The sequence below is a fragment of the Crocodylus porosus genome, unplaced genomic scaffold (genome assembly GCF_001723895.1).
Source record: "Crocodylus porosus isolate Cpor-Errol unplaced genomic scaffold, CroPor_comp1, whole genome shotgun sequence".
In the NCBI taxonomy this organism is placed as follows: domain Eukaryota; kingdom Metazoa; phylum Chordata; order Crocodylia; family Crocodylidae; genus Crocodylus; species Crocodylus porosus.
In genome coordinates, this window is record NW_017728924.1 from 1643106 (window position 1) to 1668999 (window position 25894).

At 38.1% G+C, this 25894-nt stretch overlaps 1 protein-coding gene across 2 annotated transcripts in view; it reads left to right on the plus strand.

The window, feature by feature from the left end:
* THOC2 (THO complex 2) overlaps positions 1 to 25894 on the plus strand; it is a 78376-nt gene that overhangs the window by 45661 nt on the left and 6821 nt on the right. For both annotated transcript variants that reach the window (XM_019540181.1, XM_019540182.1), the window contains exons 16-33: positions 1445 to 1529; positions 2252 to 2345; positions 2987 to 3067; positions 3302 to 3398; positions 5591 to 5708; positions 6518 to 6697; positions 8891 to 9055; positions 9702 to 9977; positions 10991 to 11132; positions 12843 to 13000; positions 14426 to 14554; positions 15224 to 15355; positions 15439 to 15623; positions 16290 to 16474; positions 17343 to 17445; positions 18144 to 18580; positions 20819 to 20877; positions 22417 to 22452. In XM_019540181.1, coding sequence (XP_019395726.1) covers positions 1445 to 1529; positions 2252 to 2345; positions 2987 to 3067; positions 3302 to 3398; positions 5591 to 5708; positions 6518 to 6697; positions 8891 to 9055; positions 9702 to 9977; positions 10991 to 11132; positions 12843 to 13000; positions 14426 to 14554; positions 15224 to 15355; positions 15439 to 15623; positions 16290 to 16474; positions 17343 to 17445; positions 18144 to 18580; positions 20819 to 20877; positions 22417 to 22452 — 2662 coding nt within the window. The remainder of the gene's footprint in view (positions 1 to 1444; positions 1530 to 2251; positions 2346 to 2986; positions 3068 to 3301; positions 3399 to 5590; positions 5709 to 6517; positions 6698 to 8890; positions 9056 to 9701; positions 9978 to 10990; positions 11133 to 12842; positions 13001 to 14425; positions 14555 to 15223; positions 15356 to 15438; positions 15624 to 16289; positions 16475 to 17342; positions 17446 to 18143; positions 18581 to 20818; positions 20878 to 22416; positions 22453 to 25894) is intronic.

A 25894-nucleotide genomic window follows, 5' to 3' on the forward strand; every position in this document is an offset into this window, starting at 1 on the left:
AATAATAAAAAATTACAATATAATTCTTTCTCTTTAAATAATTGCAGCTGTTTACTTTAGTTTTCAGGACCACACTTTCATTTGATTATGCCCTAAATGATTGTTTTTAGCAAAGCCAATTTGAAATGGAACAAAATAATTTATGTTAAAAAATGACTCAAATAGTGTACCATGTTCTGCAATTGATTTGGCTTTGAAAGCAGTGAAGTCCTGGAGAAATTACTAGGACACTCCAACAGTAGTGTTGTGACCGCTAAAGCAGAAATGATGCCCACACGTCTTTGCAAGTTAGACTGGAAACAAGAAAAGCTATAAAATCTAAAGTGGTGACCCTTCTACTTTAATATTGATATGTACTATTTACTTTGTTTCTTCATAGGCTTAAGATCAGTGATAAGTTTGCAGGTTCAGTATTGGAAACGTTCTTGGTACGAAAAATGCTGAAATCCAAGAATGTATCTTCAGTTAGCTGAGTGTAATTAGAGTGTAATTCTGACAATTCATTGCTTTCATTTCCTAAAGGAAAGCCTGCAGAAATGAAGCTATGACAAAAAGTTAAGTGCTTTTTCCCCCCAAAACAAGCTATGTGTGCTTGTATAGAGTATCAGACTGAAGTTCTCTATTTAGGTCATACTACCACACAAGCTGTGTCAGTGTGGGGAGAATTTTAGTATTGTATGGCCCTGTATTGTAGAGAAGTTTTTTTGTTTTTGTTTTTTTTGAGTGCTAGGACATTTCAGTCCCTCACTCTTCTACCTAGATATCAATTCAGTTCGTGCCAGTTGTGATTGACATGCCAAAGTATTAGGCAGTATGTTGAGGATGGCAACTCTGTTCTGTATGGGTTGTACAGTCTATGTAAATTTCCACAGTTCAAGCTGGGTTCAGGCCAGTAGTCTATAGATGAGTTTCCACTCTTAACAAATATCCCTTTTACTTTCCTTGACATTTTTGCTTTATCTTTTGATCAAATATGTCGTCTCAACAGGATTTATTTTGCATAATTGATGGTTGTGTTACTTTATCACCACTAAATGCTAAGTTGGTGATACACAAATTGAAATGTATAGGGAAGCAGTGCTCAACCTTTCCAGTGCACGGACTGGATGAGTGGAACACAGATTGACCCCGAGTGCTGGGTCTAGGGCGAGGTACTGGTTCTGACTCCTTGCCCTGGGGCTGGGTCCAGAAATGTTCTGGCCCTGTGTGCTAATCTGATCCAGCATGTGGGGCCATGTTATCCAGACTGTGGGACTTCCCATGGGTCTAAAAATTTGGTGACAGAGGCAGTGGTGGCAGCCTTAATTGCTGCAGGGCTCCCAGTGCTATCATTACTCCTCTGTCACAAAATGTCTAGACCCATGGGAAGCTCTGTGGGTCAGATGACTTTGAGCACCGCTGATATAGAGGTTTTAATTGCAATGAAATATCTCCTCTTTTATAGGCGTCTAACAAAGGAAAATGTGAAGCCTTCTGGAAGACAAATTGGGAAGCTGAGTCACAGCAATCCAACAATTTTATTTGATTATGTATGTTGTTATGTTTGGATGTATATTTAAATGATAAATTGACCCAGTCTTTCCTGATAATATGCAAGTCCTTTCTTGAGCTGTCAAGGCCTAGTATAAGGAAGGGTTACAGAATTGTAAGTGAATGTATTAAAAGGGGGAACCTGCCTATTTTGTACATGATATCTTAAATCAGGGAGGAAGAGGCCTAACTTTACTATACTAAATTTGTGTTGTTTTTTATGCATAGTTATTCAATAGGTGTATGAAGTATACCCAAGTTGTAAGAAATGACTAGTGATTCTTGGATCGCCAAATCGAAGCTTTAATGCGACCTAATTTTCAGCAAGTAAAGATCATTCCCCTTTCAAAGTTGGAGCCACATTTAAAAACTTTCAAGTTGGACACTCAGATTAGGGCCCTTAATCGCGATCAGTTTTGTTGGGATTTTAATTTAATAGTAAGTGATGTAAACATAGTCCCCCGTTTAAAAAAATGTAGAAATGGTTTGACACGTTTAGTTCATTAATACTTCTAGTGTAATATAGAAATAAAGAGAACCTATAAAGGCATTCAAAATGTTGTAAAAGTCAGGTTTTAAAGATCTTGCTTTGAAAAAAGCTAGAAGAGCTTTTAGTTTAGTAGATACTAGGTAAACCATGACATTTTATAAATTAGTGTGAAGGATAAGTAGCCCTGTCTTACCAGTGTGAATAAATTTGTATCATGTTTTTTGTTTTCAGATTTTATCACAGATACAGAAGTATGATAATTTAATAACACCAGTCGTTGATTCATTGAAATACCTCACTTCACTGAACTATGATGTCTTGGCATGTATCCTCTTTGTGTAAACAGTTACATCTGCTAGTTGTATGCTTACACTTGTGTCTTAATCCTGGATTGGCAGTCCTTTCCATAGGTATTGTTTTGTTGTGGCTGCACTGCTTTATAAATCTTTCTGTTGTTTGCTGATCTTTTGTGATAGTTCCCATTTCGTGAAACTTGTTTCATTCATCCTTTTTTCCCCTTTCTGGCATTATTGGGAAACGCTGTGTTTTGGCAGTGGTTTACAGTTTAATCATCTGCCCGCATAGGATTCTTGTGCCTCCTAAATGATGAGATGGTAACTGCTGGTATCTAGATAGTAGTGTGTCTTTTATCTTAATGGATGTCACCAATCCTAACCCAAAATTCATATATATATATGATTTGCTTTCTAACGACTCAAGTATAGGACTCCCACATTACAATTTTTGCAGCTAAGTGTACCGTTCTATATAACTCTTGCTTTGATAAGTCACCTAACAATCTTGATCCTGCTAGATCTCTTTCTGCAAAATGGAGATGCCTTACAGGCATGTTTTCAGATTCAAATAATGTTTGTAAAGTGCTTTAAAATGTAAAGTATGATAAGTTGTTCTTAATGCTTACAGCAATTTGCTTAAGGAAAAGTATTTTCTTTAACTTTGTAAAAGATTGCATCATTGAAGCACTGGCAAATCCTGAGAAGGAAAGAATGAAGCATGATGACACTACAATCTCTAGCTGGCTGCAAAGTTAGTATTTCTGTTTTTTCCCTAAATTAGTGTTTAAAATATATATCACTTCTATTATTTTGAACTATCTGTGTATTTTTCAAAGGTGAAAGCAATACGGCAAATAAAAGCAATAGAAATGTATTTTTTTTCTTGTTTATGAAAGTGTAAGTAGAAAGTTCACAATAAGTTGATTAATACAGCTTTCAATCATGGCTTTTTGGTTTTTTTTATTTTGTCTTCCATCTTCTTCAGGTCTAGCTAGTTTTTGTGGTGCAGTTTTTCGAAAGTATCCAATTGAACTTGCTGGCCTTCTTCAGTATGTGGCAAACCAATTAAAGGCTGGGAAAAGGTAAGTCTGACATAGTTAAGATGTATTCTAAAATGTACTAATTTGGCAACTGCTTTTTGCCAATACAAGCACAGGCACATTTTTATTAGTAAAGTTGTAGTTATTATACTGGTCAGATAGGTAGAGAGCTTCAAGTACCATCTCCTTTCTGCGCTGCTCTCTGCTCAGGTTTGGGGGAGCCTGCCTCACGCTGCTCCAGCCTGGCTGCCAGCTGCACTGCAGAGGGCTGGAGGGAGGCAGGCTGGCTCCAACCTGGCTTTGCTTGGCAAACTTGTGAGTGACTAGTCTGCTGCCAGCCACCTAGGCTGGTGCAGCGTGGCTGCCCGGGGCTGGTTGCAGCAGGAATTTGGTGTGCGGGAGGCAGTGAGCCCTGCCAGACGACATAGCCCATGTGAAGCTGTGGGCAGCAGCAGCTGGCAAGGGATTTTCCTTCTTTCCCTCCCTCCCAAGTCAGCAGTGCACTGCAGGGAGAGGAAGGCAGAGCCGTATGCTGCAGCAGGCAGGCAGTATGCCTGCCTGGCTGCTTTGCTGGGCCGCTACACCGCTTCCCTTCCCTGCCATATTGCATCCCACGCTAAATGCTAACTGTATACTGATAAATGATAAATATACTGGTCTTAACTGTTTAACTCTTTAGCTTTTCACATTCCTAATTAGCAACTCATGTTTTAATATAGTTAATATCTTACCCTTTTGCTTAAAAAGAACCACTAATAAGAAGAGGCATTTCAGCACACTTCTAGGGTTTTGAGATTTTGAAAATTTCAGTCTTTTCCCTTCCCATCACACACTGTTTCTTTGCTGCTCACCAGTTACCACTTTATGTAGTCTGGTGATGGTACAGTTACATTGACCTCCAGAAATAAGGTAGGTAACAGTTTCTGTCGTTCCATAATATTGCACAAATATAACTTATCAATATCATTAGTTTATTTCAAAATTTAACTTAGGATGCAATATAAAATAAAATTAAATAGATTTTAGCCTGACAGTTGGACTGGATTTTTCCATTATGGCTGGGTAAATTGGAGTGTGTGGAGTAAGGATGCAGTTAATTCCTAAAGCTGAAATCTGGGTATATACATCATGATTGAAAAATGATAACAAAAAACATCATTAAATACTCTGCGAGGTTTGTTTTGGGGAGTTCAGATCAGCATTTGCTTTTAGCAAGATTTCTTAGATTTTTGCAAGATCTCTTTTAAAGAAGTCTGTTTGGGACAATTATATTACTACTCTGATTTCTCTTAAAAAGCAGTAAATGCATAGCAAGTAGTCTATTTTTTTGGTTATTGAAATCGGGGGAAAATCTAATTTTGGTAACTAGGGTAAATTGTTTATGTAAATGGTTAAAATGAGATTGGAGTGACAGTACTAGTCTTTGGAAGAAGCATGCAGTTACAGTCTGCCGGCTGTTTTTCTTGAAAACTGGATCAGCTGATCACAGAATTCGTGATGTGAAATGTGCCTTATGATACTATATTGGATGTATCGTATTGGATATAAAATGTTTTGTAATGTCAGAAATTTGTGTGTCAAATTGCAGTAGAAGAGTTTTATAAACATACTAACTTGTGATTTTTGTAGGGAAAAATGTGGTTTGTCCTTATTTGGCCACTTAATTTGCTCTCCTTTCTTTGGAATTGAGCATATCAAAATTAATCTGAAGGTGGTGGCTGTGTTGGCATTTCTTATTTTTTGCACCTTAATTTAAACACATGGTTACTACATCAAAACAAGCTCTACATTCAGAGCAAGTACAAAAATGCTGACAGCAACTGCCTTAGAGTCTGCACAGAATTTAAATAACAATTTTCATCAGAAAACGCTCATGTTTTATTCTTGACATTGTAGATCACGAGCATTGTACCCATTACTATTTGCAGAACTGGGTCCTAATATATTACTTTTTGCAAAGATCTTTGAGGTCCTGTTCTTTGTCCCATGGAGGTTACTTTCTTTTAAATGTAATTATATTGCACATGTTAACATTACCAAATCTGTTTGTGTCAGCATTTAACAGTGTTTCTGGATCTTAATTACCTTTTGAAAATAAATTAGGTATTGCCTACTTATTACAGTAGTTTTAACATGCAAATTGCATTTAATTTGTATTGATTATTTTAAATAATAGTTTATGTTCCTCATAGTAGGTCTCATTTTTATGTAGTTCTGATTTTTGTTCTGTGCAGCTTTGATTTGCTTATTTTAAAAGAGGTGGTACAAAAAATGGCTGGAATAGAAATTACAGAAGAGATGACAATGGAGCAGCTAGAGGCCATGACTGGTGGTGAACAGCTAAAAGCTGAGGTGAGAATGAAGGTTAATTTATTGCAAATCCTAATAGCACCTAAACATCAGTAATGCATCTATTTAAAGGCACTTTTAACGATCTCATTTGGAAGCAGCTCTGACACCTGAATGTGAACTTAAAATTAAAATGTTTGTGTTACACAGAGATGTTCCTAGGAGGTAGCTGATACAGATCTAAAATGCCTTACTAAATAAGCAAACTGTTTGACTTGCTGCAGTCCTGTGTAAAGTGTATGCACTGATTTATCTCCTCGGGCAATATGAAGGACAGTTGGGATTGCACTTAGGCAGAAAGATTAAAAGTCATTTGCTGATAAATGTGCATAGGAATGTTGAACTAGAAGAGACTGGCTGGGCCTCAGATCCCTGCAGATGGGATAGATAGAATGTAATAAAGATTTGTCCAGAAGAGCAGCTGTTCTGGCAGTCTTGTATGGCATGACCAAAAAGCACCTGATTTAAAAAAAAAACAACATAAGAGTCCTACAGTGCCACAAGAAGAGAGTAGGCAGAACTGGTGTTCACCAATATTTGGGTGAGTGCATTGGCAGAGAATTTGTTAGGTAAAGTATGTCAAGAACTGGACCATCCCTTATATTATGGAGGGGAGGCAAAAAAAAAAAAAAAAGAAACCAAACCAGAACCAACAGACCCCAAAAAACACTACTTGGTAGAGAGAGGTCTTCAGGAATGTTCTATTGAATGAAAAGTGATTTGCGCAAATCTTACACACAAGGTCCAAAATCATAATCTTAGCCTATATGTGTTATTTTCTAAAACTTTTTGTTTTCTTGGCGTCTTTGCAGGGCGGATATTTTGGCCAGATCAGAAACACAAAAAAATCTTCTCAGAGATTGAAAGATGCATTATTGGACCATGATCTTGCCCTTCCACTGTGTCTGCTGATGGCTCAACAGCGAAACGGTGTGATCTTTCAGGAAGGAGGAGAGAAACATCTGAAGTTGGTAGGAAAGCTGTATGATCAGGTAAGTACAAACCATTACAAGTCTGCTTTTTTTTAAAATAAGGTTTTAATTCTGACTTGTTAATTTGATAAAAATCATATTGCACAGTGGTTTTTATTGGTAAATTAATGTTTGCTTTAAAAATAATAATAAAAATTAGGGCTGTACAAAGCTTTAAGCTGATTCGATTCGGAGGAGATTTGGCCCGATTTTGGTGGCTGAATCTCTGAATCTGAATTGAATCTGGAGATCCCTTAATCTCTCTGAATCAAATCAGAAGTCTCTGAATAGATTCAGAGAGATTTACTAATTCAGCCATAGACACAGCTTTATATATTTTTTTCTACGTACCTCAAGGTACCAGGCACGGCTCATGAATGTTGAGATAGCAGATGGAATTTCCCACAGGAGCGTGGGGGGCAGGTGTCCCCCATGCGCTTGGTGGCGGACCCAGAAGTGGACTAGAAATACTTCTGGTCCACGTGCAGGTCTGCCACCAAGCGCGTGAGGGAACCCCCCACCCCTCAGCTCGGCAACTGGTGCCTCCTGAGTCTGGGGGGCACCTGGGGTCCCCCGCAGCCAATTGCCAAGCTGGAAGGGTGCTGGGGTGGGGGCACTGCCAAGTGCACAGGGCACCCCCCCCACGCTTCTGTACTCCATGTGCCCCACCATCTCAGCATTCACAAGCCATGCCTGGTACCTTTTAGGTACACAGAAAAAGCATATAAAGCTGTGTCTATGGCCGAATCGCTGATTCTCCGAATCAGAATCGAATCTTTAGATTCGGATTTGGCTGAATCGAATTGGGACAGTAATCTGAATCAGCAAATGGAATCACTGTTCCCTGAATCGGGCTGAATCTGAATTGAATACTGCCTGCTTTGCACGCCCCTAATAAAAATGGCTGTTTTTTTTTATAATTAGTGAGGGAGAAATGTAATTTTTTTAGGTTGTTTACTGAAAAAATGACCTCGTAAATTTGTGGATTGAGATTTGTTCAGTGTACATTGTACAGAGTTTGAAAGGCTGAAGCGCCTAGTGTAATTTTGATTTTTTTTCAAATGTTTTGCTTATACAGTATATAACTATTTTGGTGTCAAAAGGAAATAATGTAATCTAGTCGAGCAGGGGGTATGAACAAACAAATGATGTACACAAGTTCAAGAAATACACACTTGACGGTGAAGGCTTGTGAGACCTCCTAGTCTCACCTGCATTTCAAAGGAGAAGTGGACAAGTTGCCTCACCTACTTAGTACTTTTAGGAACTAAACAGAGACCATGTATTCATCTTTTAAATTGATTGTGAGCCAGCAGCTTTTATAATTGCTTCCAATTCAAGCTAGGTGAAAAGTGACTTGTAGGTGAAAGATTAAAACAAGTTTTTTCCTTCTTATGAGGAAATCTGAACATGGGCAAACAATTTTACTTTGAAAGGTTTCAGGCTGTTCTCTGCAGCCATTCCATTGACCATATAATCTGATTCTTTGGAAACTTAATTTTTTTAAAAAAATCTTGTTTTTATCTTTTTGGAGTCAGAAACAGGAAAGTCTTAGGTCATCATACACTCATCTGAGATGCCATGTCTCCCAATTTGGGTCTCAGTGTTAAGAGGCATTAAATAACAATTTATTATCTGTACTGGAAATTATCGGATGTGTACGGTTAGACTTTTTTATGACCTTCAAGATATCTTCAATGGACAATTTATACATTAATAAGCATTGTTATAGTCCTTTGGCTCAGTCACAATACACTGTGCACAAAAAGTCCATTGACATCTCCATTCAATTATGCTTCTCCACCAAGGAGCACTGTAGGATTTAAAATATATATCAGAGTCTAGAATGGATTGTGATGGTTCTTAATGGAAATCACATAGATACTGTTGTGCTTTTATTTGTTTTCTTGGAGTTATTTCCTTCTAGTTTTTTAGTTCAGTTGCTGACGAAAAGGAGAGACTTGTTAAAGACTTAATGTAGCAACAGTTGACAGGTTATTTTGATATATTATTCTAACTTAAAGGATCTTTAGGTAAGGGGTGAGTAAGTCCAAAGTTTACATTCTTCTAATAGGGTAGAGTACTTGCTATTTCTTTTTTGCAAGAAGCTTATGTGACCAGTGGTTTGTTACCCAAGCGCATGTGATTTAGCTTTTTAAAAGTTGTTGTCAAACACTGACTAGACTGTAATTCTTTCTGTATTTTTCAATTCAGTGCCATGATACTCTGGTACAGTTTGGTGGGTTTTTAGCATCCAATCTAAGCACAGAAGATTACATTAAGCGAGTGCCTTCTATTGATGTTCTCTGTAATGAATTTCACACACCCCATGATGCTGCATTTTTCCTCTCAAGGCCTATGTATGCACATCATATTTCGGTAAGTAAAAGGATTGGGGGGGTCTATTTTCTGCTTTCTACAGCTGCAGTGTTAAGTTATAACCTAACTGCTGGATACAGCTGTATGCCTTTTTTTAGTTTCTCACAGTGGAAGTTTGCTGTGTCTTTTAGGACAGTGGTTTCCAACTTTTTTGTGCTGTGGACCAGCACAGGAGTGGTGGAGCCAGCTGCTTCCCTCCCGGGGTTGCTCTGCCCCCTGGCTTTAACTCTGCATGTCGCCACTGGTGGTGGAAACTGCTTGCCGTTAGCTAAAATGGTGCAACAGTTTGAGTTTTCAGAATAAAACTTTTTGTGTGCGCTTTCAGAAACTCAAGTCCTTTTATCTGTTTCATTAAGAAGCTCTAGTGCCTTTAGTTTATAACAGGGACTTGAATTGTTGCAGCAGGATCATTTTGTTCTCCAGAGACATGTTCAGAGATCCACAGACATTTCTTTTCTATTTTATGTATATAAATAAAATTGTGTGCATCTGTATTGAACTCTACCGTGTAGAAAAGTTTTGTTTTTTTTTTTTCCTTTGAGTGTTAAATGCCTTCATGTAAGACATTTAATTGTTTAGATATATCGATTATTTAGATATAGGCAAATGCCACAAGTTACTAATAACTTTTCTTTTTAATCCTCAGTCAAAATATGATGAACTTAAAAAAGCTGAAAAGGGGAACAAACAGCAGCACAAGGTTCACAAATACATCACGTCGTGCGAGATAGTCATGGCTCCTGTTCATGATGCTGTGATCTCCTTGCACCTTCCCAAGGTTTGGGATGACATCAGTCCACAGTTCTATGCTACGTTCTGGTCACTGACGATGTATGACCTTGCTGTTCCACATAACAGCTACGAGAGAGAAGTCAATAAACTTAAAGTACAGATGAAAGCTATAGATGACAATCAGGAAATGGTATGTTTTTTCTTACAAACTCTAAAAATAGTTTAATATTTTAAATTTGCTCTAACATTTTAGTTACAAACCTATAAACAATTCTAAGCATAAAAATGGGTTTTCAGGAAACTTTGTAATGGATGGTTGTAATCTCAGTTCGAAGCAGCATAATATTTAGTTCATTTGTATTGGTACCATTTCTTATTAGGATTTTCAAAACATACAGGATTTGGTTTACAAACATAAGCATATAGGATTTGGTTTACTACAGGTGCTCTTTTTGATAGTGCATTTGGTAACCGGTTTAATGCATTGCAGGAAATACAAAGCACATAAAAGGCTGTTCACTTTGCTTAAATGTACTTCAGCATGGGAGTGGAACAAATTTTGGTCTCTGCTTGTGGTACTAACATCACTGACAGTCAGTTACATAACATTTTTCAAATTCTTTTTAGTTCTGTCTCTGGTGTAAATAAGCTGACTATGCATACTGTTCCAGGCAGGACAGTCTTTTCCCCCTGGTTTAGATGGATTTGTAGTGTTGTCCGAAAAGAATGGCAGAAACCACTTACACTTAAATACCTCATATGACCAAGATAAATGAACTCGCCTGCTTGCTCATCCAGTTAATAGCTTTCGTGAATTGAGTGAAACTGAATTAAGTCCACTGTAATTCTGAATGATTAATACACTTCTAATTATTATTTTTAAGTTAATTTAGATTAACTGTACTGAGCATCCTCATGTATACAAGCCCATGGACATTACTGAGTAAGGGCTATAAGGCAGGTCTGTGATTAGAAAATAAGGTTGTCATTTGTGTTCTCAGTTTAATATAGAGGCTTACTTAAAATCTTCAGCCCTGAATATTTAATGATTAAAATTAGACAATGATCTGGTAATTAAAGTGGGATATGCACCCGAGTAAAGAGGCTGCTAGAGGAATACATGATTTTTATTGTGCTAACTACCATTTTTTAAAATGTAGTAAGGGGTAACAAATATTAAATAAAATGCATTAACACTTGTAGCCTCCAAATAAAAAGAAGAAAGAGAAAGAACGTTGTACAGCTCTTCAGGACAAGCTTCTTGAAGAGGAAAAGAAACAGTTGGAGCATGTGCAGAGGGTACTACAGAGGCTGAAACTGGAAAAGGATAGTTGGCTTTTGGCAAGTAAGTGTGTGAAACTTTGGCTGGTTTCCGTAGGCCTTGCTTTTTCTGAATTAAAGTTCTGGCAACATTAGCACTGTAATAATAACAAAAGACCAGATTTTAAAAATAAACCGTGTTATAAAGATAAATGGACTTTAATTTCAAGGGATCAGGCTTTATTTCAAATACTAGGTGATTATTTAGTTTTGATAGTGGTCACTTCATAGGTGGTTAATTTGCTGGACAAAAAGGCAAATTAAAAACAAAATCCTTGCCAGTATCAAATGCCTGAATACCTAACTATCCTGAACTGAAGTATTTAGGATAGAATCTATTTGCATGAAGCTGAAATTTATTGTGGTTTAGGAAGTACCTTTATTTACAAGATTTCTGTGGGTGTTTGTTTTTTTTGTTGTTTTTTTTTTTTGGAAGTGATTTGACCATACTGCATATGTTGTCCTAAACTGGTGCAGAACAATGTAGTTACCCAAGAATTATTATAATCAGATTTTTCCAGTTAAATTCTTTGTTAGGGTATCATTCAGTTTTGTCCCAAGAACTGGGGTCATAATGAGCATTTCTGCTTTTACTGAGTCTTAGGCAGTTGAGGAAGCTATATGTTCATATACATGTTTTTCTCACTGGGCCATGGAATCCATGCTTAAACTTTCTCTTTGCAACCATATAGACTTATTACTGTAGTAGGTTGTTCTTGGTTACATCAGTATAATAAATCTGATTCCTCTGCTCCAGCCTAGGATTTTACGGCTGCCATGAAAAGACTGTTCCATGTGGATCCGCATGGGCATAATTTGCAGAATGGCCAAGTCTTGGTTCTAACCTCTTGTTTGGATTGGAGTTTTGCAGATGATCATTACTTCCCTGCAATAAGGCCGATATTTACCTCCTTTGATCTGATGTTCAGATAGTTCTTACGAAGCAAGATGAAGTCATTTTTAGGTTGAACTTAAAAATCAGTAGAACTTGTGAACTTCCAGAGTATAGAATCATAGAAAATTAGGGTTGGAAAGGATTTTAGGTGGTGATCTAGTCCACCCCCTGCCTCTCCTCGGAAGTCATGTCTCCCAGCCCCCTCACCATTTTTGTTGTCTTCCACTGGACTCTCCCCAACTTGTCTACATCCTTTCTGTAGTGGGGAACGCAAAACTGCACACACTACTCCAAATGTGGCCTCACCAGTGCTGAATAGAGGGAAATAACCACTTCTCTTGGTCTGCTGGCAGCACTCCTACTAATGCAACTCGGTATGCTGTTAGGCTTCTTCATCCTTGCCCCCTCCTCCCCAAAGGAGGGACACTAGCAACAAATTGTCATGGTGTTTTAATCCCTTACGTTCATTTGCTTTGCTAACTTACGAAATTTGATATTCTGTACAGGTCTTTCAGTCAGTAGAATAAATCAGTGGGGTAGTTTTGAGCTATATATCATCCGTTGTGTATAACCGAGAAAAATGTGCACAGTTAATGAATAGATTACATCTGTTAGATAAACCTCACTGAGCTACTAAAAAAACTGTTGGATTTGAGTTTTCCTGAGTTAGAATGAGTAGATGTCTGAGCTGTTAAATGTTCTAATAACAATGTATTTCTGAAGCACATAGATGAGTGATGTGGAATGTTTTTGTGGAAGGATTTTGAGGGCTAGCTGACTTACGTAAAACTTGATATTGTCATAACACTTTTTTATCTTTTCTTTTCCTTTGTTTTACAGAGTCTACCAAAAACGAAACTATCACAAAATTTCTACAGCTGTGTATATTTCCTCGGTGCATTTTTTCTGCAATTGATGCAGTTTACTGTGCTCACTTTGTAGAACTAGTACATCAACAGAAAACTCCCAATTTTTCCACACTTCTCTGTTACGATAGAGTAAGTAGCTGGAGTTCTTAGATGGTATTTACAAGTTTTATATAATAAGTAGTTTTTTCTTTCAGAAACTTTTGCATATTCTTCCCACTAAAAAGAAAAACCTGTATGCTTCAACAAAACAACTAGGTGTTTCCATGTTCCAGAATCTGTATTTATTATTATTGCCATAGCATCTTGAAGATCCTCATCAGGACTGGGGTGCTAGGCAATGAGCATATGAAAATACTGTCCTTTCCTAGATCTTGATGTCGAGAGAGACCAGGTAGGCAACATAAGTTAAAAATCAAAGGAACATCACTTTAACTATTTTTTTTTAAAAGGCTTTCCTAAAGACCCTTCCCTCTCCTCTTTCTTTCTGGCTGCCAGGTCTGAGCCAGGTATTCCCTTAGCTCTGAGCCAAGATATCATCCTCTAGTTTGTCTCCCCCTCATTGCATTGCAAAAGATGGATGATAGTTATAGAAAGCAAGAACAGAACAGTTCAGATCCTCTTGCAAAGTTACACTTGCACTTTTAGAACCTAATTTAAAAACTAATATCACTGATTTTGTTTGGTTTCTTCTTGAAAGGCTCTTTGGTCTTCTGAATTGGCTGGTCTTCGCAGTCCTGTTTCTGACAGAAGTATATTTTTACCGCTTATCATTCCAACAGACTTGGAGAGCCTTCCCAAGATTCTAGTTTTTCTTGCACATCACCAGGATTTTTTGCTAACTTATTGTTTCTGATGCATTCTACCTGTTGAAGGCAGTGGGGTCACACAGCATCGCTGAGGGCATAATTTACCCTCTGAAAATAGACAAATATCCTATTTAACTTTCAGACCTGGGTCGAGTTTGAAAGCTGGGCCATTTGGGAAAGAAAAATCTCACATTTTAAAGTTGAAAATACTTGATTTAGATGTGATCCTTTAAACTACCTCTTATAACGAGTGTTCTGAGTAGAACTACATTTCAGCTACAGTTTATAGATGTCTCTGGGTATGGACAGGTGAACAAAAGATGAGGGGAAACTTCTGTTCTGAAGCATGCAGTAGTTGTTAAATCTGTTACATGTGCGTGAAACTTTGGGGATAAAAGTTAGCTAATTACTGTTTAACACTGAATAAAGCATGGTTAATATTTGGAGTAGTTTTGCTACGCTTTTCTAGCTATAGAATCATACACGTTTAACAGCTGTATCGTAAGAGCTTTTATCAGTGTCCTTTGATAGTGATAACAGTGATGTAGGTGTCTCATACCTTCTCTAGCTCTGTGATTATTTAGGAATTAACAAAGATGCTGATAAAAACAATGTAGAGGAATTTACAGTTCAAAATAAATTGTTCCTTTATGTTTTGGTAAACCAGCTATTCTTATGGCCATGAAGTGAGAAGACTGAAGGAGTTGCATTTGATTTTAAGTCATCCTCATTTTTTTGTTTTTCCCAGGTTTTCTCTGATATAATCTATACAGTAGCAAGTTGCACTGAAAATGAAGCTAGTAGATATGGCAGGTTTCTATGCTGCATGCTAGAGACTGTGACTAGGTGGCACAGTGATAGAGTCATATATGAAAAGGTATGTAAAGTTGTCAAATAATCTACTTCATGAGTAACTAGATGGTCCCTACAGATTAAGCCCAGCCAAATAAGTGGGTGTTAGTTAAGCTTTAATGCTGTAAAACATTAAGTATGATTGAGTGTGTAATCTCGTGTTCTGATTTTAAACTGCATGCATTATTAATAATGCTTAGATATGTGGCATTTCTGTAATGGAAGGATTTCTGTATAACGCTTTCAACATTCAAAATCTTACTCAAAATTTTTACTGGCTCCTACCCTTTTTTCCATTTATTTCTAAGATGAATTGGGCAAGGCCTAATTTACTGAAGTCTTATGCCATTGATAAAATTCATATAGATTAGAGGGTAAAGTAAAATCTCAGATTGACCATAGGCAGTCGTACAGGTAACGTGAGAATGAAGAAACCTTCTTTATAGAACCGGTTAAAATAATTTGTTCTCATGCCAGACCTCAGTAGCCAGGTATTAATTTGGAATGAATTATTTTAGAAAAGTCTTATAAATGTTGCAGTGTATGAACAAGGTTAAAGTTTGTGTGGTCAGTTTTTGAAAGCAATGTGTTTCAGTTGCATTTTAACTCTTGAAGTATTATTTTTAAAAATGCTCCCTGAACAGTTTGATTTTGTTCAAAATCAACCTTTTTTTTCTCCCTTTTAAATGTGCAGGAATGTGGCAACTACCCAGGTTTTCTTACCATCTTGCGGGCAACTGGGTTTGATGGTGGAAACAAAGCTGACCAGTTAGATTATGAGAATTTTCGACATGTTGTCCACAAATGGCACTATAAACTAACAAAGGTAAATAAGGAAGTTGAAATGATATGACACACTTAAATATTGATGAAAACCGTTGTGATAGTTTTCAATAAATTGTATTCCAGGCTTCTGTACACTGCCTTGAAACAGGAGAATATACACATATCAGAAATATCCTGATTGTGTTGACCAAAATCCTTCCGTGGTATCCAAAAGTGCTGAATCTGGGCCAAGCCTTGGAAAGAAGAGTACATAAGATATGTCAGGAAGAGAAAGAGAAGAGACCTGATCTATATGCATTGGCTATGGGGTAACAACATCTTACTTTAAACAGTGATTAATATACAACATGAAAGGAAAGACTTGGAACTCTGTCTTGGCATATTTGAGTTCTGCCTTATCTTGGAAGATCTTACAGGCCTGTACCTTGGGGCTGATGTGAACTGAAGCTTTCACTTTGTAGCATGTGATGGTTAAGTGTGCCAAGAACTTCACAGGGCACAAAGAAAGTCAAGATCCCCATCATGAAGCACTTAACTTTAAACAGAACTGGTAGAGTAGCACTTAGCTGGCAGGAATGTATGGTTATAAGATGACAAAGGTACTCCACCTAGGCACGTGCTGTTCTAGAGCAGTAAAATTACCTTTTAATTTTGTTTTTCACTTGATGAGCACACTTTCTTCCATGTACATCTTAAGTGCTTGAAAGATTTTTTTTTTCATCATAGTAGGTATAGAATTGTTAGAATTAAAAAAAAAAAAAATAGCCGTGATTTTTCAGAGGGTTTTTGAAGGCAGGATCTGGAGGATCAGGTTCTTTTAAAAGCCTGATTGAAGTAATAGAAGGAAGGAATATTACAGACTGTTTTGGAAAACGTGCTAAACACTTAGGTTTTAATTGACCTTTTTAAACCCCAACCAATGTTTATATATCGCTTTATGTCTGTGCATATTTAACACTCTGTGCGAATTTCAGCTATTCGGGGCAGTTGAAAAGTAGAAAGCCTTATATGGTACCTGAAAATGAATTCCATCACAAAGACCCTCCTGCCAGGAATGCTGTAGCTGCAACAGTGCAAAATGGGCCAGGTGGTGCTGGGCTGCCTGCATCACTCGCAGTTAGTGCAGCTAAACTGGAAGAAAGCACTGCTGAGGAGACTGGTAAGATATTTATTTGCTATAAGCCAGTAGTGCCTAATGTTTTTGCCTGGTGGGCTGGATGGGCAGTGCCTGGTCTGTCTGTGAGCTAGATCTGTCTGGTGGTCCCTATCCAGTCCCTGGGATGGGTGCAGCTGGGCTGGGGATTGGAGGCAGGCCAGTTTCAGCGCAGCCCCATGAGACAAAAGAGCTTGACATGGACCAATGGCAGGGAAGGGGGCATGACCAGGCCTCAACCTGGCTTTGTGATGGGGGAAAGAGAGCCTGCCCAGGCCACAATCGGGCCTCGCTGTGGGAGGGCGGGGAGGGGACATGGCCAGGCCCCAATCTGGGCCCACAGCAGGAGAAGGGAGCATGGCCTGGCCCTGATCCAAAAGTGGGGGTAGAAGGCATTGACCAGTCCAGCAGAGGAAAGGGATGTACATGAGGCGTGGGAATTAGGCAGGGGGGAGAGTGACTATATTCATGGCCACTGCTCCCCTGCCACCAAATTTTTGGACCTGTGGGGATCCCCATGGGCCAGATGAAATGGCTCTGCAGGCTGGATGCACCCGTGAATTCTTTTAATGCTATAAATCTAACCTTTTGAAAAAGTGACTATAGGGATTGCCTAGTTTAGCATCACTTTTTGAGAATGTTAAATGGGAGCAATCCATGCTTTAAAAGATACTCATGGTTTGTTGCTTGTAGCATTAATCCTTCATTACTAGAAAATGTACCGTGATCAACATAGCTGTCAATCAGTTAAACCCAGTTTTATGTGTATTTTCAAATACAAAGTATATTTGGGGTGGGAGGGGAAGGGGGCTAATAGCATTGAGCCAATGTACAAGCTTAGTGGATTAAGTTTTAGTGCTGTGTTTTTAAACAGATAAATTAAAGGAGAAATCTCAGGGTGCTATGAAAATTATTAGTAAAGCAGTCAATACAACACCTAAGGTGACGACAAGCAACGGAAACAGTGCTTCTAATAGGTGAGAAATCTAGTCTTCAGTTTCCCCAGTGTCTTAGTTCAGTATTTTACGATTAGATTTGATTGCGACTTATCCTTGTAAAGAGTATTTAGCAAGAAGTGAAAATAATGTCCGTTTTGCTTGGTGTAAAAGTACAAGTTATAGTCTCTTGATCCATAAGACAGAGAAGTTGAAATGGATTTGAATAACTTAGATTATTTTCTTCCAAAATGTGCAATGAAATTCATTTTACTTCCCGATTTATTTAATGATGTTGAACTAAAGAAATACCCATGTTAAATGGATTAAGTTTAAAGATTCATTTAAGCACCAAGAGCTCTGTCCATGAAGAGCAGAGGGCTCTAGACCTCTCTATGTATGTACCTAGTTCCTGGTCAGGTTGGGCACATGAAATTGGTATTGCTCTTTGCCTGCCTACTAGGGTAAAATAACCTCAGTTCCAAAATGAGGGTTTTGTAATGCATACTGTATTTGTAGTGCTCTAGAACCCTGCCAGTCTCTTACAAGTATTTTATTCCTTGCATCCCCTTTGTTGCTATGAAGAAGAGAAAAAGGACACTGAGGGACTGAGAAATTTTTTGTTCATTTAGTCATTTTGAAGAATTTTTCATCTTGTACTTAAAAGGAAAACTGATTTGAAATTTGTGATGAAACCTGATACGAGTATTTACTGTGTTTTGGGTTTCTTTTTTACACAGCAAAGTTATTAAAGAAAAAGAAGACAAAGAAAAAGGTGGGAAGGAAAAAGATAAAGAAAAAAAAGAAAAGACTCCAGCTGCCACTCCAGAGGCCAAGGCACTTGGAAAGGATGGGAAAGATAAACCAAAGGAAGAACGGGCAATCAAAGATGATAAAGCAAGAGAGACCAAGGAAAAAACACCAAAGTCTGACAAAGAGAAAGAAAAAATCAAGAAAGAAGAGAAAACCCCAAAAGATGAAAAATCCAAGACAGTTGTTATCAACGTTGAGTCAAAGTCAGCTGCTGAAAAGGAGAGAGAAAAGGAGCCATCCAGAGAAAGAGATGTAGCGAAGGATATGAAATCCAAGGAAAATATTAAAGGAGGAGAAAAGATGCCAGTAGTTGGGTCCTTGAAGTCACCTGTTCCCCGATCAGAAACATCAGAATCTGAAAGGGGTAAAATCTTGTTTTGTTTTGTTTTTTATTGTTTCTTAAGCTGCCTTTTGGAAAATATACAGACCGTTGGAAGCTTGCTGACTAGTTAAAAATACTTAGGAAGTGGGCTTAGGACAATACCTAAAAGTTAGTTGGCATGTAATCATTTAAAACCTTCTAATTTTGTGGGGCAGGGTTTGTGATGGATCTTGATTTCCATTATTTTGCAAACTGTGGAGGTAGTCTTTCCCTTGCTGCGATGTATTCCAAACTCCCACCAATTTCAATGGGCACTGAATATTACAGGACCCAGTAATGTAATTAGGGGTGGGCAAGTGGGGCATTAGCCCTGGGCACTGATTTAGAGCAGGCACCGGACTGGCATCCCCTTGAGAGCCTGCACTGCGGCAGCAGCAGCCGGGGTGTTGGGAGTTCTGTGCTGCAGCAGCCTCAGCAGCCAAGGTCAAGGAAGACTGTCCCATGCTCATCCTCCCCAGCTCTCCCTCATTGTAGCATCTCTGCCAAGGGTGTAGAAATTGGTAATTACACCTCTGACATAAAACCGTATTTAAAATTCTTAAACAGTGGGCTATGTGCATGTTTTATAATCCTTATGAAGATTCTAAATCAGCACTTTCATCATTTAAGCTATAGGTTTACATAAGAATGATCTAAATGTTGCAAAACTTTTGTTTTGGGAATGTGTGGATCCATCTGGGCTAAGTACAGACAGTCAAAAAAGCTGGAGGCAGAATCAGTTTAATGTTTGCAAGTTTCTCTAAGATGCGTAGATGGAACCGATAAGGAGCTGAACTGACATCCGGGGTGCCTATACATGAGCAGCAAGGCTGCGCCATGCTGGAATTTCCATGCGTCGGAGCAGATTCGATTAAGCTGCCTTGCTCCTGTGTCTCATGTATTGGTGTCCCTGCGCTGAAAAATGGTGCTTGAGCTACAGCTCATTTTGCATGGGAAGCTTGAGGGAGGGACAGTGATCTGGGCCAGCAGGAGAGGGGAGCAGACCCCAGCTCTGCACTAAGATAGGGGTTCCTTCCCCCTCTCCTGCAGATCAGAGACTGGCAAGGGATGGTGCTCAGCAGCCAGTCTGATGCTCTCACAGCTGGCCAGACCCATGCTGGGGGCAGGGGGAGCAGGCATGGGCCTCCCCCCCCCCCACACGGGCAGATCCTGGCCCAGGGTGCTGGCCCAAGGATCGGGAAGTGCTTCTCCCCCTTCCCCCTGCACTTCAGTGACTTGCAGTGGTCCAGCTGCAGGAGGGGGCAACCCTTGCAGATGACTGGGGGGCCAGGGTTGGTGGGGGGGATTCCCCCTGCCCTCCACCAGGCTGACATTAATGACAGGACACAGGCTAGGGACCAGAGGCTTTGCTGCCTTAGCTCTGTGACAGCCTGGGGGTGGAACCAGCCCTGCTTCACTGGAGCATACAGCTTGGGCCAAGGCTAGCCTGCCCACACTGCGGGAGATGGAAAGAAAGCATCCTGGGGTGCTGGGGACTGCGAGTTAACTTGAGTCAGGAGGGGATCTAGAACAGAAGTGTGATAGACCAGTTTATCTTAAATCAGTTAAGTCTGATACTGCATTAACCCAGCTTTCTCTTAAACTGGTTTCAGCTGTTTTGAAACTGGTTTATGTGCACTGAGCTTCTGTTCTGTTACAGGTATAAAGTTACAGTTTCCAATTACACATACTGGTTTATGTGTAATTTCTGTCCTTAGCACTAAAGGGGTTTTGGGTGGGGAAGAAGGGAAGAGTCTGGTATCTAGTAGGTTAAAAGGTGGGGAAAAGGTGGGGCTTTGGGGCCTTTGCAGGGCACAGAGTCATTCTAGTAATTAGGAAGATGGTTAACAGCTTTGTCATTTAAGTCACTTTTGAGGTTTGGCATGAAAAACTGCTGAGGTGACTGAAATAATTCATCTCCTTATTGTTGTTGGCTTTTAGCAAGCTCAGAAAAATGGGGTTGCATCTGTTTCCACCATACCCTTCCCCCCACCTCACAACCTTGCAGGTTATTAATACGTTATTTTAAATGAACATTTAAACTCCAGAGCAGGATCTACAGCAAAGTTAGGGAAATCATGGAATAAGAGGAACCCAGACTTGCTGATTTCTCTAGATGATCAAAGGAACTAAATCATCTTCTGTAGCAAATCTTTAGTTCAAAATTTAAATTCCTTTTGAGTTTTGAAATTCCCTGCTTTTGTTGCTCACTGTTTTTTCTGTTTTCTTTTACTCCTCTAGAACAAAAACGCCGCAAAGTTGATACCCATTCTTCTCCATCACATTCCTCAACAGTAAAGGTTAGTATAGCCTGAGGAAGGCAGCGCCTATGTTAGGCTCACGAGTTTGGAATGCCAGTGTCCGACTTCCTTCAAGTTTTGTGCCAAGTTTACCCTGGAACCACTGGAGGTTTAATATTGCATTAGAAAATGCATTCCTTTTCTTTATTGGTGGACTATTTTTTCTATTAAATATTTTTAATTAGAAAAAGTAAAGCTTCAAGGACCTAGCAGAAATTTTGTAAATAGTGTTTGAAAATGGCAAGAGAATTTTTACACAGAAGTGCCTCATTGTTTTAAGCAGTCAGTTTTTTTGGAGTGCAATGGTAGCTACAAGCAAATGAGTCTTTGCAGCAGAGTGGAGCATATTTTTCTGCACTAATTGAAGAATCTATAGCACTGAAGATTTCCTGGATGACACGGGATATACAATACCTCTGAATTCATCAGGCTTCTTGATGAGCATCATACCGATGTGTGCCTTCTAAAGGAGGAGTCTTGAAAAGGAGTTCCATTTTAAAGTCTCCTTGGTGATCAGTTCTCCTGTAGTTGTGTATATTCAGTGAGCATGCAGCTTCTGTTGTACCTTCCCTTCGAGGTTTGTTTATATTCCAATGGGTTCCCACCATGTTGAGCCCTGCGTTACGATAAAACCAGATGTGGCAACCAAGCCTACCACCCAGCAAAGAGAAACCCCAGGCATTCAAGCGCAGCACAAAACCGTGGGTGTAGCCTACTTGAAGACTCAGGGTAGCCATTCCTTGCTCCATATTTAATTTTATTTCTAAACCATCTATGTACATGGAATCTTTGAATTTGCAGTACGTTGAACCTTTAAAACTGTAAGTTACTAATACTTCATCAAGAGCACTGTGATGGATTATGTGGGATGTTTAAACTTCACCATCTTACCAGCTTAAAAACACAATTTTTTTTTGCTTTGTTTTGTTTCCTTGGAAAAAAAATTATTTTCTGTAGAAGAGTTGCTTTAAGACTTAGATTAATTTTGGAAAACAAAAAGTAAAAAAGTGCATAAAATCAGTTTTGAGAAATTAAGTGATAGTGCTAGAAACTTAAATGTACTTTTGAACAGTTTTTACTCTATATGTTACTTTACAAATTACAATTTTAATATCATTCTAGGGTCACTTCTACCACATTTAACCATAAGTGGAGAAGACGTAATATTTTGAAATACTTGTTTCACCCATGATTCTATTAGGTTGAGAATTTTAATTTTTGATTTTTTTCAAAGATTTTTGAAATCTTTGTGGGGAATGTGGGTTTCTGATATTTTATGAAGAATTGAATGTATGCAGATTTAATTTTGTAGTTTTCATTATTGATATAGACCAGTCTTAATGATATAGGCCAGTCTAGAAATGAGATGTGAATTTTGCTGTTAGTTTTTAGCCTTGTTCAGTATAAAGTATTAACATCAGATTTATTCCAGAAGGAGTAGCTGTTTTTTGTTTCGAGGGTACGGCCATGCTTCCCAGAGTTCCTCTGGTTTCTGAAAACTATACCAGCTTACGTGTCATCTCCGTTCATTTTCTACAGGACAACCTCAGCGAACTCAAGGACTCTTCAGCAAAGGTTTGAACCTTTTAGTCGCCCCCAAAGTTTCCTTCTATGTTTGTTGTGGAGGGACTTGAATCTTGGGTGTACGATTGATTTATTCATACACGACAAAATAAACTATTAAAAGAACTCCAGTACTGTACATGCTAACTTAGCAGTAGGTTTTTTTTTCATTCAAAACTTGTATTTATGTGCTTATTGCTTGTGCATTTAGTTTCTGAACACCAAAAATGAAATGTGCTTGGTACAGTGCGATCAGCATAGACTTTTGTGGCAGATCCTTAATTAACCATCTTTAAATGTTCCTCAGATGTGTTTATTTTGGAGATCTTAATTGTTCCACTAGTTTTGCTTTGTATGAAAGAAACAGCAAGGCAGTTGTATTATTCTTATTGCCAGAGTCAAATTGCTAGTCCCTTTCCTTTTTTTAAAAATAGTTGCATATTTTCTCTCTCCTTTTTCTGCGAGCCCACAAATATATTCACCTAACATCATGTACAATAGTAACAGGATATCATTAATAAATATACTTGGCCATGCACGTAGAATAGCAGTATGCTTTTTGCCTTCATGCATCTCTATAAGTGTTGCCATGTATTTCCAAACACGATAACTACCAACTGGGTTGTCCTACTTTCATGCTTGTTTTTTATTTAAATGCCTTTCAAATTAAAAAAATACCAAAGAATTGTAGTTAGAACAGGTTATGTTCTTTGACATTACTACATTGTGATATTTTTTGGAGAAAGACCCTAACACTTTACATTTTTGTTTTTGTTTTTGTTTTTTAAAGACAGGACAGTTATCTCATATGCTCAGCTACAATAGTAATGAACAGCATAGCACTTTCACAGCATTTATTACAAATATGCTAAATTTCTTAAAGCCTCTTCGGAGCTATTTAATTGAGCATGGGTTTAAAAGTCAATTGAAACTAAAACTGACCAAGCCATTATGGAGATTTAGCTTTGGCAAACTCGCATTAAGTAACAGAGAGTAGTTAGTTAGCAGAAATGTTGATCATAATTTTAGAGTTTGTGGATGTTTCCCAGTTAGTTTATAATTTATCTGGTATTCTGAATTTATTAATTATAAACAAGCAGACTAGTTGAAAATACAGAATTTGTTACTCACTCTTCTGTAAATTATGCCTCTCATCAACTATTATGCCTTCTAAGTGCAGTTTGCCTAAGTAAGTTTTAGGTAAAGTTTGTGTTTATAATATTTTAAAACTGTATCAGTAATTCTGCAGCAGTCAATTGCTAGTGTATTTGTTTGTTTTCAATATTAGATACTATTGTATCTAATATTATCCAGGTGTATTTTGGATAAGAAGAGAGAAGTTCAAGTTTTTTGGGGCCCCAAATTCTTTTTTTTATCGTTGACAACGTAATTCTGTGAGACAAACCCAACATTTTTTTTTTAAAGTCTTGTTTTAATGTCTTTTAAAAACATACCCATCCAGCTTCAGAAATCAATAACATTTTGTCGTCTTTTCAAATCTGGGACAATTGGGATGTATAGGGTCAACTTCCCTTTTCCCCCCTGCACCAGCATATTAGCTGTGATCAAATTATTTTCTTAAATTTAAGAAGTTAGCATTATCTAATGATTTCTATAATGACGCGCGTGTGTGTGTGTGTGTGTGTATTAAGAGAAATAAGTTAAATGTATGCAAAATATTCTACAAATTCAGAATGAACAGTTCAGTTTCAGTGTTAGCTGCTGACTGTCCATATAGATTGGGTTGCAAGTTACAACATTTTTTTTTCCAATTTTACTTTTCACAAAGTGCTTTTCCTCTCAGCCCTACTTAGCCACTTCTCTTCTGGTTGTTCCTTCCTGCTCTGATTAAAATGAACTGTCCCGGACCCTGTTTATGAAGTAAGGCAACTTGAGTCATCTTGTTCCCCAAGTGTAAAAATAAAGGATGGGATTTTTAGTAGCTCCTAAGAAATGTAATGCGTAAGTCCCATTGAAAGATAACAGGAATTGAGTGCTGAACTTCTTTTGATGCTTTTATAAGTGTTGCATTAAATCGTCAGCACTTCTTTCAATAACGTCCCTCTTCGATATTTTTTCCAACCAGAATGAATAATTTAAGAGGAATTCTAGCTGATGGTTAAATATGAGGCCATTGGGTATGTAGGTGTATTCTGGTATAGAAAACCTAGAAGTTTACCTAGAGCAGACTCGTTTCCTGCTCTGGAGTAGGTGTTCCAGCATCTTGTGCTGTAAGCGGTCTGCACTTCTTGGGTGTCAGGGGAAAAATAATCAGCCAGTGCTGAAACCTCTAAAAATAACCCATGCTGAAACCTCTGTAGATTTAAGACATTGACACTGAATCTGTTTTGATTAATTCATAAAGGCCATTGCTTATCCTCTTGCAACAGTAGTACGAAATCTAAACATTGAGTTAGAAGCAAGTTCAAATACTTTATTGTAACAACATCATAAAAGTTCTAATAATGAAGAAAACTTCTGTGATTTAGTATGTCAAACTAAAACGCTTAATACTTCTGTGTCTAGTGGCAGTTGCGTGTGATTTTTAGCACTGCCAGTGAGGGGGAAAAAGCAACATAGTTGATCAAAGTCCTGGAAATTGTGAGAGGTGGGTGACAGTAGGGTCCCTGAGGGTAGTGGGCATGGCAGAGGCAGAGTGTGGGAGAGGGTTCAGGAGGAAGGAACAGTTGTTGCCTGGCACTTTCATTTTAAGGAAACACTGGGATTTACCAAGTGCAGGGCTAGCTTAAGAAAATGCATTTAGAATCTGATGGATACAAAGGTAAGAGCAGAAATGATAGGCATGAATAGGTTTGCCTAGGGAGTAAATTTAGGCGGGACAGAAGAAAAACCAGTGAGGGCATTAACAGAGAGAGTAAAAGAAAAGTAGTCAATAAAAAAGGTTGAAGGTACAGTGATTGAGGTAGGAGAGTGAGTGAATCAGAGTCCCATAAAGGAAAAGCAAATTAAAATACCCACAGTAAAAGATTCTTAGTGCAAGAGTAACCAGACCAGTATATATCCTGTTTTGATATAGAACAAATTATTTAGCATGGCTCGTTTAAAATGCACAATTATTAATATCTTTCAATTTTGTTAATAAGCTTGTTTTAATTGTACTCTAAATTGTGTTAACTGTAGGAGAAAACTCTCTAAAAACACTTCTAATCAAATAGTTCCATTTGAATTCACATGCATTGATGATGTGTAGAAATAGGACTGCACAAATATTAGCTGCTGGTTTTCACATGCCTATGTAGTATTGTTTGAACTTGAGTGTAAAACACTCACACTGATATGACTTTTTATCAAAATGCATTGTAATCACTCAGAGGTTTTTATGCAACTAGAACAGCTCTGCTGTAAACATTAGAAAAAAATGATTTTAGTAATAGACCTAAATCATGCCTACAGTAACTTTTAATATGAAAATTGTTGCTTTTAAAGACTATCC